The 21739-nt window shown below is 41.3% G+C and overlaps 1 protein-coding gene across 1 annotated transcript in view; it reads left to right on the forward strand.

Moving 5' to 3' along the window:
* Window positions 1-332: 332 nt before the first annotated feature.
* The window catches only part of TCEA1 (transcription elongation factor A1), a 48534-nt gene continuing 27127 nt past the window's right edge, over window positions 333-21739 (forward strand). Inside the window, exons 1-2 of the mRNA XM_007515981.3 lie at window positions 333-627; window positions 14899-14961. Coding sequence (XP_007516043.1) covers window positions 565-627; window positions 14899-14961 — 126 coding nt within the window. The 5' untranslated portion in view covers window positions 333-564. The remainder of the gene's footprint in view (window positions 628-14898; window positions 14962-21739) is intronic.

The raw sequence follows: 21739 nt of genomic DNA on the forward strand, positions 1-21739 counted from the left end.
AATCCCCAGCACCACCATAAGCCAGAGCTTGAGGGGAGAAAAAAAAAATTCATATTAAAATAGGGAGAGGCGTGCTTTTCGAACCTGAGTTCCAAAACTGCCAATGCTCCAGGCTCCAAATCCACCCCAGGTCAGAGTGCCTGTAGGTTCCAAACTTCAGGGACGTCCTAAGCACTTGCTGGGCAGTGAGGTGCGCAAAATAGCAGCCCTGCCTCCTGCCCACTTTGCAGACTGAGGACCATCCACCTTTCTGGCCGCCTCGTTGACACGGTGGGGGCCCTGCCCTCTTGGTGGGCTGGTTATTTTCTTCCTCCCAGCCATTTACGTTCGACTAGTAATGCCTGCGCAGCAAGTGCGGGGCTTGATAGGCTATGCCTGCAGGGGGAGGAGCTACCGCTGCCGCCGGCGCGCCGCGGCCTTGCTGGAAGGAAGGGCTTGGGCCCTGGCCTGCGGTGGTGGTGGGTTCGCGCAGCGTCTGGGCTCGCGTCCTGCTGCCGCTTCGGCCCCGGCTTTGCCCCTTTACCGTCCCTAACGGGCTGGGCGTGCGGAAGACCCGCCGGAGCCATGGATGACGAGGTGGTGCGAATTGCCAAGAAGATAGACAAGATGGTGCAGAAGAAGAACGCGGTGAGCGCGGCGGGCGGCGCGGGCGCGGGCGCGAGCGGGCGGTGGGGACGCCGGGCGGGCTGGGGCCACCTTTGCGGGGATGGGACGCGCAGCCCCGCGCCTGGCCCGGGGGGATCCCTTCCCGCGCGGGGAGCGCGAGGCCGGCGCCGGCGCCCGGGGAGCTGGGCCCGGGGGAGGGAGCGGGCGGCGGGGCAGCTCTCGGTTCCTCGGCGTCCCGCGTCCTTCACACCCCGACGAGGCCTCCTGCTCACCGCAAACTCTCGTGCTCGTAAACCCTCCCTGGTTCGGCTTCAAGCGTGGAAGAACAGAGAAAAAAAGTAAAAATGAAAAGAGACCCCCTTCTGGAAAGAATTCATTCTCATTGGCGTGGTTGGTTGTTTCCAACTAGTCTGGTGAACCTAGACGTCCAGCCGATGGAGTTTAAAAACGTAAAATTCCCGGATCTTGTTTTGGGAGGAGACTAGACACTCGCTGACCCCTAGGCTAGGCTCCGTGCTTTGCAATTACAAAAGATAAAACTATGCCGGCGCGCTTGACAGCGTCCCTAAACGGTAACCAGAATTTAAAAAAAAGAAGAGGGAAGAAGATATTTTATGTGGAGATTGTACAAAGGAAGTGTCATGAAAGCAAACTGCACAAGGTGTGCTGGAGATGGGTCTGGACATCTGTCATTGTTGAGTTCTCTGAGTTAATGCCCGTGGCTGTCTCGCGAGTCTCCTGTATGTTGTGTTTCATCTGAGGATCTCCCGGTTCTGCACTTTTGTTTTTGAACCTTGTTTGTTTGCACTTTCAGTCTTTTGCTTCATTCAGTCTTGTTTTCAGTTAGATCTTTGTGATTTTCTTCACTGGAATTTCTTCCACCGCGCTCAGCATATTGTCAGTATCATTGTACCTGGGATAAATTTACTAGCTTTAAAAAAAATTATTTATTAATGAAAGAGAGAAAGAGAAAGAAAACACATCAGAGCATCACTGTGGTATACCGGATGGCGGGTCTTGAACTCAGACCTCATACTTGTAGTCTAAGACCTTATCCACTACAACACTTCACCGGGGCTTCAGGAACTAGGAACACTAATGAAGCTTCCAGCCTTTGAAACACTGTATTTCAAACCCAAATGAAGGAGGAAAGGAATGCTTTATTTTATACAGAATTTGAAGCATCTTTGTAAAATTCTTTTGAGATTCACAACATAGCTGTGCTGCATTCATTTTACAGATGGAGAAATTGAGTCAGAGAAATTAAGTAGTTCACCTACCAAAGTTAAGTACTGTGCAATTTGGATTAAACTCAACATGCATATCTTCCACTGCACAACTATCTAGAGTCCCAGGAAGTAGTGCTTAACACTAGATTCTTAAGACTTCAGAAAATAGTCTTCCCTTTTTTTTTTTAAACAGGTGCTTTGCTCACCGTTTAATTTCACACCCTGTTTAATCTGTATTTGCAATTTTGACCTCTTAAAACTTATTTCCTGTTTGCTTTCTGTTCCAGATATTACTCATGCCTTTTATTTTTTCTTGTTTTTAGAGTTTTTTCCTTCCCTGTTACAACTGTTGATTTCTGCTTATTTTAGATTGTATACTTCTGCTATTTGGTTTAAACTGAAAGTTTTTTGTTTTTTTTTCTCCTTTGGGAATCCCATACTCCTAAAGTAGAAACTCCCAGGGAAAAAGGCAGTTTCTTGGGTAATGTTTTTCTCTAACCCGTGATACTGTATTGTTTGTCTTTTAATCACTTAGCACACTAGTTTCTATTTTTTTAAATTCTTTTTAATAGTGTTAAGTTAAAACGAATAACAATTCCTTAATGGGCAAGTATGGAGAAGACCAACTCATATTCACTTGCATTTCTCAGATTATCAACATATTTTCAGATCATACAACAGGTATTCTTCAAGCCTCATTTTACTTCTGTAATAGTTCAGCATTTTACCAATATGAAAAATTGACTCTCCTGAAAGGTAAAGTCACTTTGTTCTTCTTATTCTTCCTTTTCTTGTTTTGTAAAAAATTATATAGGTAAATGAAAGGGAAAAGAGAAAGAGAAGTTGAGTAACCCACCTTGGTTTTAAAACACAGCATCAACTCACAAATAATTTTTTTAAGTGTTCAGTAATTTTATAAAAGTTGTTTTCCAGGTTATAGTATTTTTTTTTGGTTTTCTTTAGTGGGCAAGTAATGTTTTACATTTGACAGTAAATACAGTAGTTTACATGCATAACACTTCTCAGTTTTCCACATGACGATACGACCCCCACTAGGTCCTCTGTCATCCTTTTCCAGGACCTGAACTCTCCTCCCCACAGCCCCAGCGTCTTGTCTTTTACATTGGCGCAGTGCACCACCTCCAGACCGGGTGCTGCTCAGTGTTTTCTTTTCTGGTCTTGTCTTTCAGCTTCTGCCTGTGAGTGAGATTCCAGTTATAGTGTTATAGTACATATATTTCCCCCTTTTCTGTAGCTTCCAGTTTGTTCTGTGAGTTATTTTATAGATGTGTGTATTTTTTAAAGATTTTCTTTATTATTTATATTATTTGCCTCCAAGGTTATTGGTGTGCCTCAGTTACTGCACTACAAATCCACTGCTCCTGGTGACCATTTTGTCCACTTTTTATTGGACAGGACAGAGAGAAATTGAGAGAGGAGAGGGAGATAGAGAGGGAAAGAGGAAGAGACACCTGCAGACCTGCTTCACCGCCCGCCTGTGAAGTGACTTCCCAGCAGGTGGGGAGCCGGGCTCCAACCGGGATTCTTCCCGCCAGTCCTTGCACTTTGTGCCACCTGTGCTTAACCCCGTTAAGCTTAACCCACGTTACTGTGACTTAACGTCAATAATTAAGGCTATCAAAAACAACAATAATGAAGGCTATTTCCTAAATTGGATTTATATCCTGACTCTTGAATTTAGCTCTGTTAACTTAGATATGGTCCTTAACATTTCTCATTTCTAAAGGATTTATGTCTCCAGACTAATATATAGAAGGAGTAAGGTAAGAAGGTGGAACTTTCAAGTTCATGGACTTTGTAAGTGATGCTGAATCTTATTTATTTATTTATTTATCTATCTATCTATCTATCTCTTTATTGAAGGTTGAGTGAAATTAAGTTGAATTGAAGGAATTGAACTAGATGCTAGAATTTGCTAGGAGTTGAGGTATATGAAATGTATACATTTCTAAATATAACTGTATCTGGGTTAAAGTAAATCTTTAGTTTTCATATTTGGATTAGATTGACTACATACTTTTTTTTTTTTTGCCTCCAGGGTTATTGCTGGGGCTCAGTGCCTGAACTGCAAATCCTCTGCTCCTGGAGGCTATCCCCCCCCTTTTGTTGCCCTTGTTGTAGTCTTGTTGTGGTTATTATTGTTGTTGTTGATGTCGTTTGTTGTTGGATAGGTTAGAGAGAAATAGAGAGAGGAGGGGAAGACAGAGAGGGGGAGAGAAAGATAGACACCTGCAGACCTGCTTCACTGCTTGTGAAGCGACTCCCCCGCAGGGAGGCCGGTTCTTGGGCTTTGCGCCACGTGCACTTAACCTGCTGCGCTACCGCTCAACCTCCAACTACATACTTTTTTAAAAAAGGATTTTATTTATTAATGACAGACATAGGAAGAGAGAGAGGGAACCAGAGTATCACTCTGATACATGCACTGCAGGGAATTGAACTTTGGACCTCATGCTTGAGAGGTGCTTTATTGACTCTGCCACCTTCTGGATCATTGACTACAATTTTTTTTTTTTTGCCTCAGGGGTTATCTTTGGGGCTCGGTGCTTGAACTACTAATCCACTGCACCTGGAGGCCATTTTTCCCATTTTGTTGCCTTTGTTGTTGCTTGTTGTAGTTATTGTTGTTATTGTCATAGCTGTTATTGTTGTTGGATCGTACAGAGAAATTGAGAAAGATGGGGAAGACAGAAGAGGAGAGAAAGATAGACATTTGCAGATCTGCTTGGCCGCTTGTGAAGTGACTCCCCCTGGGGAGCCGGAGGCTCCAAACAGGATCCTTTCACAGGTCCTTGGGCGCTTTGCGTCAGGTAGCTCAGTGGGTTAAGCGGACGTGGTGCAAAGTGCAGGGACTGGTGTAAGGATTGTGGTTGGAGCCCCTGGCTCCCCACCTGCAGGGGTGGTCGCTTCACAAGTCGTGAAGCAGGTCTGCAGGTGTCTTATCTCTCTCTCCCCCTCTCTTTCTCCCCCTCCTCTCTCCATTTATCCAACAACAACAGCAGTGACAACAACAATGATAAACAGTGGTAACAAAAGGGAAAAAAATAGCCTCCAGGACCAGTAGATTGTAATGCAGGCACCGAGCCCCAACAATAACCCCGGAGGAAAAAGAAAACAAAAAGCTGAAGCTTAAAAAAGGACAAGTAATATTCTCATACTTTTATAATTAGGAAATGAAAGTATATGGATTTGCATCTGCCATATGTATATAGTACATATGTACTGTGCATATATAGACATATATATATATATATATATATATATATACACACACACACACACACACACACACATATATATTACAACTATAGTAGTCTCCCACCCTTCCACCCCTCTTTTTTTTTTTTTTACCAGAGCACTGCTCAGCTCTGGCTTATGGTGGTAAGGGGATTGAACCTGGGACTTCAAAGTCTCAGGCATGAGAGTCTTTTGCTTAACCATTATGTTATCTCCCTATGTAGTAGTTCCTGTTCTTCACTATATCCCATCCACCCATTTTTTTTTTTTTTAAGAGGGGGGTAGCAAGACAGAGAAAGAGACCAAAGCTTCCTTCAGAGTGGTAGAGGCCAGGCTAGAACCTGTGTTGTGCACATGGCAGCGCAGTGCACTATCCCTGAGATGTTTGGCCAGATTTTTTTTTTTTATTATTTTTTTTATTTTTTTTTTATTTAAGAAAGGATTAATTAACAAAACCATAGGGTAGGAGGGGTACAACTCCACACAATTCCCACCGCCCAATCTCCATATCCCACCCCCTCCCCCAATAGCTTTCCCATTCTCTATCCCTCTGGGAGCATGGACCCAGGGTCATTGAGGGTTGCAGAAGGTAGAAGGTCTGGCTTCTGTAATTGCTTCCTCGCTGAACATGGGCGTTGACTGGTCGGTCCATACTCCCAGTCTGCCTCTCTCTTTCCCTAGTAGGATGGGTCTCTGGGGAAGCTGAGCTCCAGGACACATTGGTGGTGTCTTCAATCCAGGGAAGTCTGATTTGGCCAGATTTTAACTGTATTTTCTGCTTTCACTTGTTTTGTATCTTCTACAACTCACATATATTGGGTGCTGAATACAGGGTTTTTCTTTCCTTTCTTTTTTTTTTAATATTTATTCATATGTTTCCTTTTGTTGCCCTTGTTGTTTTATTGTTGTAGTTATTATTGTTGTTGTCGTTGTTGGATAGGACAGAGAGAAATGGAGAGAGGAGGGGAACACAGAGAGGGGGAGAGAAAGATAGACACCTGCAGACCTGCTTCACCACCCGTGAAGCAACGCCCCTGCAGGTGGGGATCTGGGGGCTTGAACTGGGATCCTTACGCCGGTTCTTGCGCTTTGCGCCACCTGGCTTAACCCGCTGCACTACTGCCCGACTCCCCCCCTTTTTTCTTTTTTTTTTTTATTACAAGCAGGAGCCTTGCACATAGGCAATTTCACTGCTTCCTGCTTCCAGGCTGTTTTTTCATACAGAGACAGTGAGAGCGAGAGATAGGGCAACACCAGAGCTGCTTGTGGTGCCATCATAACCCTCCCTTGTAGCAGGGCTTTAACTGGGTCATGTGCTCTGCCTGGTGAGCTATTCCTCTGGCTTCTCAGCATAAGTTCTATAGAAGTGCTCATTGCCACTCACAGATAGCAGTGTTAGCAACGGAATGGAGTAGTGTGACAGCTGTTGTTTATTTTTCAGTTTGTACTATGTACTAAATTTGACATTGAATGTTAAAGTAGAAGCTTTCTTTCTCTTGCATCATTGTCTGTAGTAGATGCTGCAATCTAATAGACATGACCTTTAGAGTCAAGTGATGACTGGGAAAAGATAGAATGTAGTTTCTTGTTTGGTAATGCTATACATTTGATTACACTCATTATACTGAACTGCCACCCATGAACCTATGGAATAGAAAGAACAGTGATATAATGGCCAGCAGTTTTTATCTTTTAAGTTGCCCATTCTCTATGACCTTGGGCTAGTTACTTTCTTTTTCTGAATATAAGTTTTTTTTTTTTTAAATAAATTTTTTTCTTTTATTTGATAGAGACAGAAATTGAGAGGTAAGAGGAGATAGAGAGGGAGAGAGATAGGCACCTGTAACATTGCTTCACTGCTCATGAAGCTTTCCCTCTGCAGGTGGGGCTGGGGGTTCAAACCCTGGTCCTTGTTCATGGTAATATGTGCATTCGACTGTATACACCACCACCCCGCCCCCTAGATCCTACCTTTTTTTAAACAAATATTTATTTTCCTTTTTTATTGTTGTTGTAGTTATTGCTATTGATGTCGTCGTTGTTGGATAGGACAGAGAGAAATGGAGAGAGGAGGGGGAAGACAGACGGGTAGAGGAAGATAGACACCTGCAGACCTGCTTCACTGACTGTGAAGCGACTCCCCTGCAGGTGGGAGCTGGAGGCTCTCGAACCAGGATCCTTGGGCCCGTCTTTGCGCTTCGCACCATGTGCGTTTAACCCGCTGTGCTACCACCCGACTCCCAGATTGTTGTTAAAATTCGGAGGTTCCAGCTGGCCGGGCTAGCTTCATGGGCGGGTAACAGAGACGCAGAGACAACGGCTGGGCAGGGAAGCTGTATTTCTTTATTCAGGAACAAGGATTCATAAACTAAGACAAACTAATCACCAAACAGAACTCTGCTGTCTCTTTGCAGCGGCGCAAGCACTCTCTCTTACTCTCGAACTCTGCAACTCTGTCACTCTGGAACTCTGGCGGGGTCCCTAGGGGCGGGGCCAAGCGGCCCGGGAAATTAACTGGACTGATCTAATTCTCTTGGCGGGGGAGAACTAGAACCCAATGTAAAGCATACAACACCAGATCTTACCTTTTGTAGTTAGTAATCATATATGACCTTGAATTAGTTTTGTTTTATTTTTTAAAATCTTTGTGTTATTATTATTATCATCTTTATTTATTGGATAGAGACAGCCAGAAACTGAGAGGGAAAGGGGTGGTAGAGAGACAGAGAGACACCTGCAGCATTGCTTCACCACTCGCAAAGCTTTCCCCCTGCAGGTGGGGAGTGGGGGCTCGAACCCCGGGTCCATATGAATTGTAACATGTGTTTTCAAGCAGGTGTGCCACCACCCGCCCCATTGAAAAAGTTTCTTAATATATCTGGACTTCAGTTTCTTTATCTGTAATATGGGGATTATAAGATTATGTATTTGCAAAGGAGTTATTGTGAAAAGGAAAGGCAGTATATGTAAGAACACAATGAATGCTTGGCACATAGTAACACTCAGTGAATTTATATATAATCGTCTGATGATTTTTTCCCCTCCCTGCTTTTACTTATTCATATCATTACAGTCTTTTTCTTAGCTCAGAAATATTCATCTGACTTGGTGAGAACACAGTATATTATGAGAAAGACTATGGATTATCCCAATAATGTCAGTTAGCTTTTCCCCCTTTCATTGACCCTAGTCTAACTAAAGAGTTCTGAACTAAAAGGAGAAATGTGATGAAATTAATTCAAATTTATTGCTGGTATTTGGAAAACAACTTTAACCTTATGCCACATTGCTGATGTGTTAGAAGAATGATTTGGTAAGTGGCAGTGTTATGTAAGTCTATGGAAATCTTGTTTTTTTTTTGTTGTTGTTGTTCTTGTTGTTCCTACCAGGATTTTTTGCTGGGACTCAGTGCCTGCATAACAGATCCCACCATTCCCAATGGCCTTTTTTTTTTTTTTTTTCTTATATTTTGATAGGACAGAGAGAAATTGAGAAAGGAGTAGGAAATAGGGGAAGAGAAACACCTGCAGCACTGCTTTACCACTAGTGAAGCTTCCACCCCCCCACAGGTAGGGACCAGTGGCTTGAATCCCAGTCCTTGTGCATGGCAGTGCGTGTGCCATTACCCAGCCCTGAAACCTTGTTTTTTTAAAAGAATTCTTGAAAGTATGGTTCTTGATCTTCCGTTTTAATTCACCCTAGGTTACATGAACATGAATTCCATGGAGACTTGGTACATAGGACCTACACGTTTATAATCTTTAAATCAGAATCTTGATTTGGGGTTAAGGAGATTGTGGCTATGCAAAAGACACTCACACCTGAGGCTCTGACATTTTGTTTTCAACCCCATATACTTCCATGAGTGCGTGCTCTGGTAGAAACAAAAATCTCGGATCTGACATATATGTCAGAATTCCAGATTTTTCAGATTTTGTAGAGATAGCATGCTACATGCATCATATATTTAATAACTCCCCAAGGAGATCTGTGCAGTTCCTTCCTAATTTATAGACATTAAGATTTTTATTGTGCGGCAGGGGTAAATGGCCTAATGGTTATGCACAGACATTCTCATGCCTGAGGCTCCAAAGTCCCAGGTTCAGTCCCCTGCACCACCATAAACTAGAGCTGAGCAGTGCTATTGTTAAAAAAAGTAATAAAAAAATAGTGACTTTCCTGTTAAAAAAAAAGATTAAAAATTTTTTTATTATATTTATTTATTATTAGATAGAGATAGCTAGAAATTGAGAGGGGAGAGAGAGCTAGAAAGGAAGAGACAGAGAGACACCTTAGCCTGCTTCACCGATCATGAAGCTTTCCCCCTGCAGGTGGGAACTGGGGGCTGGAACCTGGGCCCTTGCACATTGTAATATGTGCACTCAACCAGGTGTTCTACCACCTGGCCCCAAGGAAGGATTTCTATTATGAAATGCAACATCTTGACATTAAATGGGTTAAATAAAACATAAATAGCCTTATATCTGTTGAATTTAGATGTGCTATAGAGTGAGTATATTGGAAACCTACCAGAAGTCTTGGTTTTCATTTCATTTACAGTTACAGAATTAAAGATCTCCCTTGCTCTCAAAGGTCATGCTGATGGAAATTCTTCATTAATGATAAACTTAAAATTAGTGTTATAATTTGAGAGTTGGCATGGATAAAGAATTGGACTCTTAAGCATGAGGTTTAGAGTTCAATCTCTGGCAGCACATGTATCAGAGTGATGCTCTTACCTTTCTTCCTATCTATCTAATCTATTTATTTATTTATTTTCCCAGAACACTGCTCAGCTCTGGCTTATGGTGGTGCAGAGGATTGGAGCTGGGTCTTTGGAACCTCAGGCATGAGAGTCTTTTTGCATAGCCATTATGCTGTCTATCCCCATGTTTTATTTTATTTTATTTTATTTTTAAATTTCTTTATTGGGGGATTAATGGTTTACAGTTGACAGTAAAATACAATAGTTTGTACATGCATAACATTTCTCAGTTTTCCACATAACAAGTTCACCTCCCACTACTAGGTCCTCCTCAGCCATCCTGTTCTAGGACCTGAACATCCCCTCCCCAAGAGTCTTTTACTTGGTGCAATACATCAACCACTGTTTATTTTATTTTATTTTAGCCTCCAGGTTTATTTGCTGGGGCTCGGTGCCTGCACTATGAATCCACTGCTCCTGGAGGCCATACCCTTTTTTTTTTTTTTTGGTTGTTGCCCTTGTCATCGTCATTATTGATGTTGTTGGATAGGACAGAAAGAAATAGAAAGAGGAGGGGATACAAAGAGGAGGAGAGAAAGATTGACACCTGCAGACCTGCTTCACTGCTTATGAAGTGACCCACCTGCAGGTGGGGAGCTGGGGGCTCGAACTGGGATCCTTATGCCGGTCCTTGCCCTTTGCATGTGCGCTTAATCTGCTGCACTACCGCCTGCCCCCCCATGTTTATTTTTAATATTTATTTTACTAGAGACTCCTTCCTCTTCTAGTTCTTTTATTAATAAGTCTTAAAAAAAAATAAAGCCAATGTTATGGGATTAGGAGATACTGGATCTGGTAGAGTGCACATGTTACAATGCACAAGAACACTGGTTTGATCCTCTTGTCTCCATATTTAGGGGGAAGCTTCATGATTGGTGAAGCAGTTCTGCAGGTGTTTCCTTTCCCCTTCTCTATTTACCCCTTCTCAACTTCTCTCTTTATCCAAAATAAATAAAATAAAAATTTAAAAAATAGTGCTAGTTTTTTTCACTGACAAAACAGTGTTTTTTGTCTCTAAATAAAATTCACAAATAGAAAATTTAACATCAGATCAGTAAATACTTTATAATACCGTTTCCTAATTTCAGTTGAATTTAAGTTATTTATGAGGCACTGTGTTGAGTGAAGTCTCTGTTGCCACAAGAAAAGTTAGTGCTGCTTCTGCCAGCTATAAATAGAAGGAATGTGTGACTGGGAGTCTTTACTTGATTTTACATCAAATGAAATGAAATGATATGATAAAAAAAGAATAAAATATACTATGAGATTCCATGTTTGTCTCACCCTTTGGGATATATAATGAAGGTCATGCTCTGGGGCTTTTTCACTTCCCAGAGCATGCTGTGCTTCATTGATTTGTAGGGTGCCTCGTTTTCACACATTAGCAAGTCAGAAAGCAGAATGAGTTATATGCATCATCAGCCAGATGGCTGTTGGGATGTATTTTCTTAGGTAAAACATCAAATCCACCATCAGCATTTGTGGAATGGTTGTTAATGAGTTGGAGAAAATCTGAGAGACACTAATGGAGTACTGCTGAATTTGTAAGGAACCAAATGGTTGAACAGTGAATAACATCTAATTATACAAGGCCTGCAAAGATCTGTTGATTTCTAGTGGATTTTTCTTTAAGGAAATGATGGAGTGTGTGTGTGTGTGTTAAATTAACTTATTTGACCAGAGCACTGCTCCACTCTGGCTTATGCTGGTGCTGGGATTTGAACCCTGGACCTTTGGTGCTTCAGGCATAAAAGTCTTTTTGCATAACCACCATGTTATCTCTGTAACCCAAAGTGTTTTTGAAGTTTTTCTGTAGTGGAAGCATATTGTGGAAACATCATCAGAAACTGATACCTCGTTGTTGGCCTCTGAGTGCAAAATAGCTTTACAAGCACATTTAGGCAAGTATTTTTTTTTTTTTTTTTTTTTGTCTTTACCATTATTGCTAGGGCTTGGTGCCTGCATGACGAGTCCACTGCTCCCAGAAGACTTTTTTTTTCTTTCCTTCTTTATTTGACAGGACAGAGAGAAATTGAGAGGAGAGTGAGGTAGAGATGAAGAGAGAGATAACTGCAGTATCTGCTTCACCACTGGTGAATTGACCCCCCTGCAAGTGGGCGTCACCAGGCGCACCATCTCCTGGCCCTGTAATTCATTTCTTTATGTCTTTGGTGTTGTCTAGACTAGAGAAATTTTCAGCTATTATGGCCTGGAGAACGCTTTCTTCCTCCCCTTCTCTTTCTTCCTCTGGTAAGCCAATAATGCGTATATTGTTTCTTTTGAAGTCATCCCATAGGACTCTGTTGTTGTTTTCAGCATCTCTTAATCTCTTTTTGAGATCTCTTACTTCTTTTTTAGTTGTCTCCAATTCATCCTCAATCTTGCTAATTCTGTCTTCAGCCTCATTGATTCTATTCTCTGCCGTCTACTGCTTTCTGGAGTTCATCTATTTTGTTGCCCTGCTCTGATATTGTTTTAGCTTGTTCAGCTAGTTGCCTTCTTAGCTCAGCGATTTCAGCTTTCAGCTCTCTAATAACCATGAGATAATTAGAATTTTCTTCCATATTCTCATTTGTTGTTCCTGCATTTCTGATTACAATTTTTTCAAATTCTTTACTCACTCCTGTTATTATTTCCTTAGCTAATGTTTGGATGTTGAACTCGTTGTTTTGTGCTTCACCCTCTGGAGGACTTTTAGCTGGACTCTTGTCCTGGTTCGAGTCTCCAATATTTTTTCTTGTTGTTTTAACCATTTTATGTAAGTTAACAGTTTTTTCAATCCCTGAGTTGGAGTTCAGTGGTGTAAAAGCCTTTTTTTTTTTTTTTCCCCTGTAGGCTATGGGAGCCTGAGGGCTTTTAAACTATCAATAGGCTTCTTAGCTTAATCACTGACCAAGAGATAAAGCAGGGTGTGGCAGAGATAATCCAGTGGTTATGCAAAGAGACTTTCACAGCCCCTCAGCTTTTTTTTCTCCTGAGATCTATACCCTGGTGTCCCTCCGTGTTGCTGCTCCAGATTCTGAGGGTAGTAGCAGTGGAGACTCAGAGTTGCACTTAGTGAGTCTCTGGGGAGTCCTTTCCTCCCTTCAGCTGTCCCCTTGTTGGTGGAGCAGACTGGAGGTGGTGTCTCCACTGACAAACTGTCGAACTGTTAGCAGCCACTTAATCTCTCCTTAGGCCCCTCTCTCCTCTCTGTCACCAGCCACGCGTGTTTGTACTCACGGGTGATTTACTGGGTTTCTGTGGTCATTCTAGTCCTGTCTTGTTTCGGTCCGGGTGGTCTCCTTTGGTATTCCTAGTTGATCCGGGAGAGGAGAGGAGAGGAGAGGAGAGGAGAGGAGAGGAGAGGAGAGGAGAGGAGAGGAGAGGAGAGGAGAGGAGAGGAGAGGAGAGGAGAGAAAGCGATCTGCTGCTCGTAGCTCCGCCTCCGGAAGTCGAATCCTGTAATTCATTTCTTAATATATATGAAAGTGATAAGTTGTTGAACACACATATTGTTACCATGTGCAAGGACCTTGTTCCCACTTGCAGCCCCAGCTATAAACCTAAAGGCAATTAAATAAAGCAAGAAATGAAAGAAATTTCAAGCCTAAAGGAAGGCTTTCTAAAAGTAAAAGAACTGGTAAAAAGCACTGTGTCATTGTTTAATAATCTATTTATTAGGGGAATCTAAGACAGTGAGTGATATGTCCCATTGTACTTTTTTTTTTTTTTTTTTTTCCCCTCCAGGGTTATTGCTGGGCTCGGTGCCTGCACCATGAATCCACCGGTCCTGGAGGCCATTTTTTCCCCTTTTTGTTGCCCTAGTTGTTGCAGCCTCGTTGCCATTACTATTGCCACTGTTGATGTTGCTTTGTTGTTGGATAGGACAGAGAGAAATGGAGAGAGGAGGGGAAGACAGAGAGAGAGAGAGGGGAGAAAGATAGACACCTGCAGACCTGCTTCACTGCCCGTGAAGCGACTCCCCTGCAGGTGGGGAGCCGGGGGCTGGAGCCGGGATTCTTACGCCGGTCCCTGCGCTTTGCGCCACGTGCGCTTAACCCACTGCGCCACCGCCCGACCCCCGTCCCATAGTACTTTAAGTGAATATTAGATTAATAAGATACACTTGATTAACAATATTATTAGATTAGATGCAATATATTATATCAAATGAGTATCATTTTGGAATATTTGTTTACAAACTGTAGGTGGTGCTGTTACTTCGCATTTAAGCCTTTTCCTTTTAATTTTGGGTGTTTTATGTAATTCCATGAGTTTTTTTTTTTTTCCCTCTTGTTGCCCTTGTTTTTCATTGTTGTAGTTATTATTGCTGTTACTGATGTCATCGTTGTTGGATAGGACAGAGAGAAATGGAGAGAGGAGGGGAAGACAGAGAGGGGGAGAGAAAGAGAGACACCTACAGGCCTGCTTCACCGCCTGTGAAGTGACTCCTTTGCAGGTGGGGAGAGGAGGACTCGAACAGGGTTCCTTTCACCGGTCCTTGCGCTTTGTGCCACGTGTGCTTAACCCGCGCTACCACCCGACTCCCTGTGAGTTTTATTTGATCTATCTTCACTATCTACTTGGGAACCTTTGTTACTAGATGCAAACTGGTAATGGGCAATTTTGTGAGCTTAACAGGTCTTTGCTCTGAATTTCCTTTTGGAATTGACATTTAACTTTTTTTTTTTTTTTTTAATTCCTACTTTCTCAGGGTTGACTCAATTTCCTAGGCAGGTGGTCTCTGTGGAAATTTGAGGTGTGTTCTGTTATCACCTATACATTTTACATTTGTACTTGGGACACAGTGTAAAGAAATGATATTGAAAATAAACTTTCACAAAACAGTTTATAACGTGCTGATCGTAATACAATAAGTGGATTTTATAATCTAACAGGTAACCTATTAGTATAAAAACAACACAAAGTCTTATCTCTAGCAGTATTCTGACATAAGTAAATAGTAATAAGTTGTGGATAGTAAAACAAATTTAAATCTCTAGTTAGTCCTTGCTGTACCATTTGGGAGATTTACTGTGAAATTATTTTATTTAATAGGCTGGAGCATTGGACTTGTTGAAGGAACTTAAGAATATCCCCATGACACTGGAATTATTACAGGTATGTATTAATTAATATATATCATAATTTTAAAATAGGTAATTGTCAGAAAATACTGAAACATCTAAAATACCAATATTTTGGTATGTCGGAAAAGTCATGAAACGTTTTTTGCATAGAAAAATGTTATGACTTTTCTGACAATCTAGTAACTTTTGTGTACTCTCCTCCTATAATGTAGACCATTAGTAGCTTGTTTAAGTTTTCTCATATTGTTAGAGAAGAAGGAACCTATCATTTCCTACATGCATATTGTCATTGGGCTACTTTTTTTTTTTTAACTGCTCAGCTCTGACTTATGGTGGTTTGGGGGATTGAACCTGGGGCTTTGGAGGCTTAGGCATGAGAGTCTGCATAACCTTTATGCTGTCTACCCGCAATGAGCCACCTTCCTACCCCAACTTTTTTTTTTTCTACTTTTCCATTGAGAGACAGAGAAAGAGTTAGTGATAGCAGTGCACTGCACCATTGTCAGTGGGGTTCTTGTTGCTTCCATATCATGCTAGTGATTGGATTCTGAGCTCCACACACGTGAGGCCTCAGCGTTCGCTCTACCACTGAGCCATCTCAATGAACTTTAACTTCTTTCTTCCTTTCTTTCTTTCTTTCTTTCTTTCTTTCTTTCTTTCTTTCTTTCTTTCTTTTTAACGATAGCAAACTAAATCATCTACTAAGCACCCATTATAGAAAACATACTGCCTCCCATAACAAAAATAAAACATGAATCTCTGCTGTTCACAGTGGGAGGAAAAAATTCTCACTATGAAAGGAGATTGGGTTTTTGATCCTGCTTTGACCTCTGAAGATTTTACTTTCTGTTATCTGTGAAGTGCTTCTAGCCTGAAGTTAGACTCAGTAGTGAGAATGACACAGGGTGTGAGCCTCTTCCTTTTTCTTTTTTCTAGCATTGTCTTAACTATGCAATCATATGTTTAATTGACATTTCATAGATTCACTGCTGAAGTCTTCACCTTTATCTTAAATTTTTATTTTTTAGACAGTGACAGAGGTGGCAGGGAGGAGAGAGACAGAGACAGACACAACACCAAAACTTCCTTGAGTGTGTTGAGGCCTGGGCTTGAACCTGAGTCTCAGACAGTGCAAAGCACCATACTGTCTAGTTGAGGTATTTTGCCAGCTCAAACTCTTAATTTTAATATTCTGTCAAGACTAAAACTTAAAAGTCAAAGTATTAAAAAGAAAAGTAAATAGGATAAATGTGATTATTTTCTTCTATACACTTTTTATTATCTGTGAGGACCCACCTTTGATATTTTTGATTTAAGGTAGTTTAGGAATGGGATATATGGGTTGTGTGAATATGTTTGGGAAAAATCACATTTACTTTCATCAACATCCGACTGAAAGAAGCAGAAAGAAGTTAATTCTTAATCTGGGAGGCTGAGGAAGGCCTTTAAATAGACAGTAAGGAATAAACTAAGTATTAGGGTATGGATAGGTTCTCTGTAGGTAGATAGGCTTGGGAAGGGTGTTCCAGAAGAGAAAATAGTGTATGAAGGTGGTGGTAGTAGACAAGAAGTAAAGAGGTGTTTTTCAATGATGAACAGCTTACAAGAACTGGTAGCTGACTGAGAGAGAAGGAAGAGTTTAGTGTGACAGATTTTTGCCACAGTGACTGGATAGATGGTGCTGTAAAACAGTATAGAAAGTTCAAGAAAGGTTATGTAGTGGGATTGGAATGAGAAGACATTAAAGGTGAAGTGGTAGGGCTAAAGGATAATTTTGGACACATTTGGTTTTGAGATACCAGTGAGACACATGGATGGATGTCCAGTTGTGTGCATCTTTTAAAACAGTACTGACAAAACTGTCTGCAGTGATGAAAGTGCTCTGATTCTGTTGTCTATTATGGTTATCTGCTAACCACAGGAGGCTGTTGAATAACTGAAATGCTACTAAATCACATTTTAAACTTCATTTTACTTTAAGGAATTGTTTTTAAATCTTTATATTTATTTTGGATAGAGACAGAGAGAGATTGAGAGGGAAGGGGGAGGTTGAGAGGGAGAGAGACAGAGAGACACTGGCAGCATTGTTTCACCACTAGTGAAGCTCTCCCCTACCCCTGCAGATGGGAACCAGGGGCTTGAACCTGGGTCCTTAGGCATTATAATGTGTGCGTTCAACCAGGTGTGCCACCTCCTGGCCAAACTTTAAGGAATTTTAACCTAAATCAGAATTTTATTTTAAAAATTATATATATTGAGTCATAGGAAAAGTCATTATGTATTTTTCTGTGTTCTTCTATGCAAAACTGCATCAGAACTTTCCTGGCATCCCAATATAAAAGGCTCTAGGGTCTAAGAAAAAGGACAGTTTTAGGTAGGAAATATTTCTGAGCTTATTATGTAGCATTGGATTAAAACCTCTAGAAAGAGAGGTGACCACTGTAAAGCTAACAGACTGGTTAAATCAAATGAGAATCGAACATTCATTAGAGTTTACATTTAGACTAGAGGAAAGGTTAAACAAAGCTATAGAGTAGAATGTTGATTGATATGGCTTCAGAGTGTTGAGGTAATAAGCAAAGAAGGCAGAGATCATCATTGGGTTAACTTTATACATTTTTATATAGTAGAATCATTTTTTTTTTTGCCTCCAGGGTTATTGCTGGGGCTCAGTGCCTGCACCATGAATCTACTGCTCCTGGAGGCCATTTTTCCCCCTTTTGTTTTTTGTTGCAACCTTGTTGTGGTTATTATTGTTGATGTCATTCATTATTGGATAGGACAGAGAGAAATGGAGAGAGGAGGGGAAGACAGAGGGGGGGGGAGAAAAAGATAGACACCTGCAGACCTGCTTCACCGCCTGTGAAGTGACTCCCCTGCAGGTGGGGAGCCGGGAGCTTGAACCGGGATCCTTACGCCCGTCCTTGCGCCACGTGCGCCTAGCCCACTGCGCCATCCCCAATCCCAGTAGAATCATTTTTTAAAAATACTTTTTTAATGTTTTATTTTAATTAGAGTAGATACAGAGGGAAAGATACGGAGAGAGAGAGAGGAAGAGACCAGGACACTGCTCAGTTCTGGCTTATGGTGGTGCTGGGGATTGAACCTAGGATCTTAGAGCCTCAAGCTTGAAAGGCTTTTGCTGTCTTCCCAGCCCTATAGTAGAATCATTTATTCAGTAATTACAGATGTCTACTATTGGATTTGCTGTATACAGTGGTGAAAAGACAAAGTCCCTGTCCTCATGGTGTGTAATAAACTCATGCTACATTCTTTCACGTTTGTGTGAACATGTTTCTTTTCTTTTTCCTTCCTACCTTCCTTCCTTCCTTCCTCCCTCCCTTCCTCCCTTCCTCCCTTCCTCCCTTCCTCCCTTCCTCCCTTCCTTATTTCTTTTCTTTTCTTTCTTTCTTTCTTTCTTTTTTTCTTTCTTTCTTTCTTTCACCTCCAGGGTTATTGCTGGGTCTCGGTGCCTGCACTATGAATTCACTGCTCCTGTGGCCATTTTTTCCAATTTATTGGATAGGACAGAAAAGAAATTGAGAGAGGAGGGGAAGACAGAGAGGGAGAGAGAAAGACACCTGGACCCCTGCACACCTGCTTCACCACTTGTGAAGTGACATGCCAGCAGGTGTGGAGCCCAGGGCTTGAACTGGGATTTTTTTTTTTTAATTCATTTATTTGTAAAATGGAAACACTGACAAGACCATAGGCCTAGGATAAGAGGGATACAATTCCCACCACCAGAGCTCCCTATCCCCTGATAGTTTTCCTGTTCTTTAACTCTCTGGGAGTATGGACCCATAGTCATTATGGGGTGCAGAAAGTGGATGGTCTGGCTTCTGTAATTGCTTCCCTGCTGAACATGGGCGTTGATAGGTCAATCCATCCTCCCAGCCTGTCTCTCTTTTCCTAGTGTGGTGGGGTTTTGAGGGAGCGGAGCTCCAGGACACATTGATGGGGTCATCTGTCCAAGGAAGTCCGTCTGGAACCTGGTGGCTGAAAAATAGTTAACATATAAAGCCAAACAATATGTTGATTAGTCATGAACCTAAAGGCTGGAATATTGCAGATGAAGATAGCATTGGTCCTTGCACTTTGTACTATGTGCGCTTAACTGGTGGTGTGCTACCACCCAATCCCCTGAACATGTTTTTCTTGGGTTACTTTGTCATATGGTTACTTTATGTTGAATATTTTATTTACCTGCCAGACTGTTCCCCAAGTACCTGTACCATTTTACACCCACAGCAGCAAATAAATAAGGGTTCCAGTTTTCCATTCTTGACAGTATTTGTTATTTTCTGTCTTTGAGTTTAGTCATCCTAGTGGGTGTGATGTAATACTTTACTGAAATGCTAGTTTCTATTTAATCTAATAATTAATGGTATTACATAATTTTATGCATACAGACTTTCATGCTGGGGGACATGCAGTGGCACATTGGCTTAAGCCACATAGTAACAAAGCATAAGGATCCCGGTTCAAGCCCCCAGCTCCCCACCTGCATGGGGGTTGCTTCACAAGTGGTGAAGCAGGTCTGCAAGTGTCTATCTTTTCTCTCTCCCTCTCTGTCTTGCCTGGGGTTCAGTCCCCAGCACCACCATATTTATGCCAGAGCTGAGTAGTCCTCTGGTCTCTATGTATCTCTCTCTCAAAAAACAAACAAAAAACCCTTTTTTTAAAAAAAAAGTATGTTTTCTTCTAGAAAACTTATCTAGTTAATTCTAAATCATCTTGGGGTTTTACAATTGTGGAGTTTATTTTATACTGTGGTCCCTTATCTGCCTTGTTCAGCTTTCTAAGACATTGCATGAAACACTCTGGTCAAATGCATTCTAACTTCTTGAATAAAACTTTGTTCTGATCTGTCTCTTTACTGAGAGAGTTGAATAATTTAGAAGAAAGTCTTATATAGTCATTTATTTCTCAGCTTGAAAGTTCATAGTAGGGTTCCCCCCCCTTTTTTTACACCAGTATGAATTCTTTTTCCCCCCATTAACTATATGTTTTGAAAAACTGTCTTTTAACAACTGAAGCTACTAAATAATTTATATGCTTTTTTTCCCTTTTTTTTTTTTTATCATCCATGAGTGATCTTTCATAGTTTTTGTGTTCTTTGAACACAATTTGAAAACCGCTGATATGACCTTTGGATGTAAATGGATATCCAAATGAAAAGTAACTTTCCCAATTACTAGTGGTGTAATGCTCAGCAAATTATTTATTTGGTATTTTTAGTCTCTTCAACTTTTAAAAGTAAGGGCAGTGATCTCACTTGGAAGTGTTCTGAGGAAGAATAGTGACTGTGAATGCTTCCCAGCATAATCCTGTGCATGCAGTTTTATCATGTGGTAAATTATCTATATTCTTTTTTTTTTTTTAACTTTTTTTTTTTTTTTTTATTTAAGAAAGGATTAATTAACAAAACCATAGGGTAGGAGGGGTACAACTCCACACAATTCCCACCGCCCAATCTCCATATCCCACCCCCTCCCCCAATAGCTTTCCCATTCTCTATCCCTCTGGGAGCATGGACCCAGTGTCATTGAGGGTTGCAGAAGGTAGAAGGTCTGGCTTCTGTAATTGCTTCCTCGCTGAACATGGGCGTTGACTGGTCGGTCCATACTCCCAGTCTGCCTCTCTCTTTCCCTAGTAGGATGGGTCTCTGGGGAAGCTGAGCTCCAGGACACATTGGTGGTGTCTTCAATCCAGGGAAGTCTGGCCGGCATCCTGATGATACCTGGAACCTGGTGACTGAAAAGAGAGTTAACATACAAAGCCAAACAAATTGTTGAGCAATCATGGACCCAAAGCTTGGAAAAGTGGAGAGGAAGTATTAGGGAGGTACTCACTGCAAACTCTAGTATACTTCTGCTTTCTTACTTTGGTGCCATACTCCAAACTCAGTCAATTTCTGCTTTGCGTTTCTACTTCTTTTTTTTTTTTTTTTTTTACATGCATAACATTCCCCAGATTCCCATTTAGCAATAAAACCCCCACTATTTCATTCATCATTTTTCATGGACCTGTATTCTCCCCACCCACCCACCCACCCCAGAGTCTTTTACTTTGGTGTAATACTCCAATTCCATTTCAGGTTCGACTTGTGTTTTCTTTTCTAATCTTGTTTTTCAACTTCGGCCTGAGAGTGAGATCATCCCATATTCATCCTTCTGTTTCTGACTTATTTCACTCAACATGATTTTTTCAAGGTCCATCCAAGATCGGCTGAAAACGGTGAAGTCACCATTTTTTACAGCTGAGTAGTATTCCATTGTGTATATATACCGTAACTTGCTCTGAATGACTCTGAAAATGTCCAATAGTTCTAGGTTATCTATTTCTTCATTTAGCTTCCTTATGTCTTTACTGATTTTCTTCCTGGATGATCTGTCAAGTTGAGATAGTGGGGTGTTGAAGTCCCCTACTATGATTGTGTTACTGTTAATATATTGCTGTAGCTCTTTCAGCAGAAGTTTGATGTATTTAGATGGCTTCTCATTGGGTGCATAGATATTAATAATTGTTAAGTCCTCTTGATTGACTGATCCTCTGAGCATTAAGTAGTGTCCATTCCTATCTTTTTTAATCTTATGTATTTTAAAGTCTATCATGTCAGATATGAGAATAGCTGTTCCTGCCCTTTTTTGTGGGCCATTGGCTTGAATGATAGTTTTCCATCCTTTCACTTTAAGTCTGTGTTTGTCTTGTTGCGTTAGGTGAGTTTCCTGTAGACAACATATTGTTGGGTTGTGTTTTCTGATCCATCTTCCTACTCTGTGTCTTTTAATAGGTGAATTCAGGCC

This window comes from Erinaceus europaeus, chromosome 1 (assembly GCF_950295315.1).
Source record: "Erinaceus europaeus chromosome 1, mEriEur2.1, whole genome shotgun sequence".
Taxonomy (NCBI): Eukaryota; Metazoa; Chordata; class Mammalia; order Eulipotyphla; family Erinaceidae; genus Erinaceus; species Erinaceus europaeus.